The sequence below is a fragment of the Physella acuta genome, unplaced genomic scaffold, assembly GCF_028476545.2.
Source record: "Physella acuta isolate Inbredline_101_S28 unplaced genomic scaffold, ASM2847654v3 ptg000235l, whole genome shotgun sequence".
Taxonomy (NCBI): domain Eukaryota; kingdom Metazoa; phylum Mollusca; class Gastropoda; family Physidae; genus Physella; species Physella acuta.
This window is the reverse complement of record NW_026731754.1, coordinates 859263-864416: the sequence shown is the minus strand read 5'-3', so window position 1 is coordinate 864416 and position 5154 is coordinate 859263. Positions and strand designations below refer to the sequence as shown.

The 5154-nt window shown below is 34.8% G+C and overlaps 1 protein-coding gene across 1 annotated transcript; it reads left to right on the top strand.

The window, feature by feature from the left end:
- The first annotated feature begins 1359 nt into the window (after positions 1-1359).
- LOC131938157 (cytochrome c oxidase assembly factor 1 homolog) lies at positions 1360-4890 on the top strand. Its single transcript, XM_059296075.1, has 4 exons — positions 1360-1554; positions 2626-2777; positions 3847-3923; positions 4731-4890. Exons 1-4 carry the CDS (start codon positions 1467-1469, stop codon positions 4864-4866), a joined length of 453 nt encoding a protein of 150 aa, XP_059152058.1. The 5' UTR covers positions 1360-1466; the 3' UTR covers positions 4867-4890.
- The last annotated feature ends 264 nt before the right edge of the window (positions 4891-5154 follow it).

Here is a 5154-nt window from a genome sequence, read left to right as displayed (position 1 = left end):
CTCTTGACCGAGTCGCCTGTCAAACTTCAGCCATAAAAAGAAAAAAAAAATGGGGCATTAAATTGTGTATACAAGTTTTTAAAAATAGGTGGCAATTGTCACTTAGGAGCTTTTAACGAAAAATGCAAGAAATCACATTTTCCTAATATAACAGTAATATGTACCTTTAAACATTCACAATACTTTCATGCGAAAATTTAATCAATATCGTCACATGGTCGTTACACAAAAAACTAAATAAATAAGCTAACTTATTTTAATGAGAATGTCTGCTTTTCTCACGTTTTATTCTGAAGCTTTTAAAAGTTGCAAACAGTGACGCTGCCGGAGGGGGGGGGGGGTAAGCGGTGGGGGTATGCCTGAAAGAAACACTGTTACAACTCAACGAATATAGAATTGACAAGCAGAAAAAAGAAACTTTTTTTTTTTAAAACAAAAACTAATTATATTTTGTTTCTAGATTATTTGCTTACTTATAAGAAGGGCCTTAATTTTATCTATACTTAAATCTGTAATTTAAAACAAGGTAATTAAAAAGTCTAGTGACAATTTTAGCGCAATTTCCTTACGTTATCTAAAAATAGCTCTGTCGTAGCGTAAATCAAGAGCAGGGTTAGTAAAACCATTGGTTAGTTATTAAAACGTTTTTTATTAATTTTTTTCAGTATTTTACATGTTTTATTTACAATAGAGTTACATGACTAAAAACCATTGCGCGCCTACTGAACGTGATGGCGCAGCCATGGAACGCGATGGCGCAGCTATTGAACGTGATGACGCGTGTGGTGTGGTTGGAAAAAATGCCTACTAATTCGGTCCAAATTTAATTAATTCAAAAATTTTTTGTCACCGAACGAAAGGATATTTTTGAAAACTTTCTTCGGCAATATTGTTCTAAATTATGGCAGGAATCGATTGGTACATGTCTCAAGTCGCTAAGTGGTCTGGTTGCCGAGATATGGGCCAAAAACTGAATTTTTTCGAGGTTTTTTGGCTTTTCCGGGAAATACATGAAAGAAACCCGGAATTTTTATGGCCTATGCTCATTCTCGTAACTTGCTTAACATAATTGCTTTTGGAACTAGTCATCGATATTGCTTCGTTGAGGAGGAGATACGACTTAAAGCCCGGACACACATTCATTCATCCATACATTCATTCATCCATACATTTATCCATCCATTCCCAGAAATGACGAGTTAATAAACGCAATTCTCCAGAATGGAAATTGCGCTAAAAAATATTTATAGCAAACTTTAAAAATTATATTTGAGCATTTATTTTAGTAGATCTAGATCTCAATTAAATTTCCAAACCAGGTTTTATTTTGGAGTCAATCGGAAGAGGATATCTTCTTTTGCTTTCGCTTGTTCTGTGGATTTTCCCGTTAAAAATATGCCATGATCTTGATTCGACACCTTGCAGCTACTTAAAACGATTTTTCATAATTTGTTTTAGATCTAAAAATGTATAAATCACCTCTATTTAAAGTTGCTGTTGTTGGAGGCTTTGTAGTTTTAGGTTCAGCGATATGGGTTGAAAATCGTATTAATAGTAAGTAAGTAGATCTAGTAGATCTAGATTCTAGACTAGATCTAGTAGAATTAGAATCTACTGCCACTGCTAGACTTCTAGAATCTAGGTAAAGGGGTCACTAGGTGCTAAAAGAGTAAAAAGTAAAAGTGCTAGAATCTAGGAATTTAGGCCAATTTAGGGGTCGTCCATAAATGACGTCACACTCATAGTGGGGAAGGGGGTCCGTAATTTTGTGATGGTGTGTGATGAGGGGGAGGGGCGTTCAAATGGTGCGACGTCACACTTTTGCATTATAAAAAAAAAGTTAATAAAAAGTCTAGTGACAATTTAAGCGCACTTTTCCTTAATTAATATTTTGTGACCGAAGGAAAGGATATTTTTGAAAACTTTCTTCGGCAATATTGTTCTAAATTATGGCAGGAATCGATTGGTAAATGCATTTTTTCAAGGTTTTTTGGCTTTTCCGGGAAATCCAGGAAGGAATTCCGGGAATTTTTTTGGCCCACAATCATCCTCGGAACTTGCTTAACTGATTGCTTTTTGGAACTAGTCCTCGATATTGCTTCGTTGAGGAGGAGATACGACTTAAAGCTGCGGACACACATCCATCCATCCATCCATCCATCCTTCCATCCATCCAGAAATAACGAATTAATAATCGCAATTGTCAGTATGGAAATTGCGCTAAAAAGCAATGTTAGAAAATGAATTATAGACGTTATTTCGCGTTATAGAAAACTGTTTTAATAAATTGCAATAGGAATTGATTAAAATACTCTATTTTGGCAGAGTTCAGACACGATTTTGGAAAAATATCGATGTTTTAAGAAAAATTCAACTGCAATTTTGATGGGGGGTTGTAGGCCGAGATGTGACGTCATTTTAGGGGGGGGTCTGGATTTTTGTGACGGAGGGGAGGGGGGTAGGTAAAAATCGTCAAGAAAAAGCGTGATGTCATTTATGGATGACCCCTTAGGTGCGTAATCGGCTGAGGCTAGTAATGTTAAAAAAGTTGCCTCATTGTACATTGTAAACCTTGTGATCAATACACAGACTAAGATTTTAATTTTAAAATGTTATAATTGACAGATAACTTCAGAGCGCAAGACTACTACAGAAATGCTGTAACATTGTTACACAAATATGAACCAGCCGGCCAGATGTTAGGTCGACCTATCTACAGTGGGAAACTGGACCTGTCTAATGCTGATAAATTTAGAGTTGATGGTACCACTGCAAAGGTAGTGTGTATTTAAATGGTAGTTTTACAAACAACATTCTATTGGCTTTTAAATTTTGAAATCTTGGCAAAATTATATTAATTTTTGTGACGCTTCAACCATATTGATTAAAAATAGATCTAGGGCTAGGGATAGCAAGTATGTACTTGAAACATGATAATTTGCTTTTTGGAAGAGATTAAGAAATTAGTTTAACCTTTTGAACACTGGCCTCCTTGGCCTAATTTCTCCCATTTCCTGAACTCCCAGGCCCAAACAAATTTTCACTTATCTGCTTCTAACTTTGCCTATATTTATATACCAATAATAGTTTTATATACTTACTGAATGTAATGACAAAACTAGAGTAACTTACCTATTTACTGTTATTATAATAATAATTATAACTAAATAGTAAAATAATATAAAATAACAGATTTTTTTGTTGACAGTGTATTTTACAAAATGCAAACACTTTCAGCTTTCCCCAAAATCTTTTTTTAGAATTATAGCCCTGCACTAAAAAGACATGTGCGCTGTGTTATTCATTTCGCTGCTAATTATATTTAATAAGATGATATACTAGTCCCTAGGAATATAACGCTAGATCATCTGGCTGGAAAACCGGCTTTTTGGACTTATATGCCTAATTTTGAAGCCGGTTTTCAGGCTTGTTGGGCTCAAAGAGTTAAAAACTTGTATCACAAATAATATAAACATTACTATTGTTTGAATTATAGGTATTTGATAGGGAAGAGTGGGGGGGGGGGGGGCTTTGAAATGTTAATTTAGGGATTATTTGTGTGTTCATTAATTTATTCGTCAGTTATCACGCAAGGCAGGTGTGGGGAGGGGGTATTGACTAAAAGATAATTTAACTGATTGATGACCCTAAGCCCTACTTGTTACTAACAATGGTAAATTAGCCCTAATTAATGTTAAGAGATCTAATTTTGTTTAAACATAATTTTTGGTCATGCTGTTATGTGAGGCTGGTCATATTCTGTGATATTAATCATCATTTAAAACAATTATTTCCTAATCAAAGTAATTAAAATATAATGTTTGTATTATTGATTACATTTTTCAGCTCACTATTCCATTAAAAGGAGCCAATGACAAAGGTACCCTGTACGTCTTAGCTAGCAGAGACAAACTTGGAGAACCGTAAGATCTTTAAACAAATACCATATTTTAAGGCATAGTAGTATAAGGCGAATGGAAGTACAAAACTATCCCCAACATTTCTAGTTAAAGTATAGAGTTTGTGATATATAACAGCCCTAACTATAACTTAAATCACCCGACTTGAAATGATTTTCCAAGGTTAAATATTATCTCATTCGTAGTTGTATTTTCTTCTTTTTTTTTAAATTCTAGTGTTGGAAGAGATTCCCTCCAACACAACTAAGTATTACAAATCATCTAATGTGACATAAAGGCCTGCTTTTCTTTTTGGATTTGCTTCCATAGCTTTTTGTTCAATCAAAAACAAACTAAAAGGCAGTATTTGTTTGATTTTGGAGTTGTCTCACCTAGAATGGCTGTCCCCAGCTATCAAGCCTCACCTGCCCAGGGGTCACTTGAGACTGTTCGGTTCAGCAACCATGATCTTAACCAACCCAACCATGCAGACCTCCCATAGTTGTTTGATTTAGGAGTTTAGTCTCCTAGATGGGTTGCTATACCCCGGCTGACTAGCCATATTTGCATGGGCTCCGAACTCAAGACTGGAGTTAGCAATCTTTTGCACTTCTGCTCAACACTTAAATTTCTTATAATTTATACTGTATTTTCCAGCGTGTAAGACAACAACCCATAAAAATCCCATATGCTGGAATATACAGTAATTTATTTTGTTTAAAATTAGGAAGGTTGTATTTTTAATAATTATATGTAAGTAATACCATATTCCAAAAAAATCTACCTTTTATTCTACAAGCAATCAATACGCAACAACTGTTTACATTTCAGGTGGAATATTGACCAGCTGGACCTCGAGATAAAAAGCACTAAAGCGAGATGGAAGTTTTATGACAGACAGCTAGCATCTAACAACAGAGATAGTGAGTCAACAACACAGTCAGACAACACAGACAGTTTCAATTGACCCAGGCAGCATCAGAACCATTAGATATTGCTTTATTGGTAACATTTAAATTAATTTACATTTAAACTTCTTATCTAGTTCTTGAATTTCCAGCTAAAACTGAAGGTGAACGTTTGAACCCACCCTTGTTAAGTTCTGCTTTTTCTTTGAAAGTTCTTGTCTAGCTTTTTAAGTTTGGCCTAGCTAATTTCTAACCATCCTCAAGTCCTACATTTTGACCTTGTAATCTCTAGCTTAGCCATGAAAATTAGAACCAAGCTCACCACTTCAGGTTAAAAATAGTAAGAT

Excerpts from the sequence above, each read along its gene's own strand:
- LOC131938157 (XM_059296075.1), top strand. The coding sequence starts at position 1,467 with ATGTATAAATCACCTCTATTTAAAGTTGCTGTTGTTGGAGGCTTTGTA. Across the intron at positions 1,555-2,625 it reads GGTTGAAAATCGTATTAATA|ATAACTTCAGAGCGCAAGAC; the intron begins GTAAGTAAGTAG and ends TATAATTGACAG. Across the intron at positions 2,778-3,846 it reads TTGATGGTACCACTGCAAAG|CTCACTATTCCATTAAAAGG; the intron begins GTAGTGTGTATT and ends TACATTTTTCAG.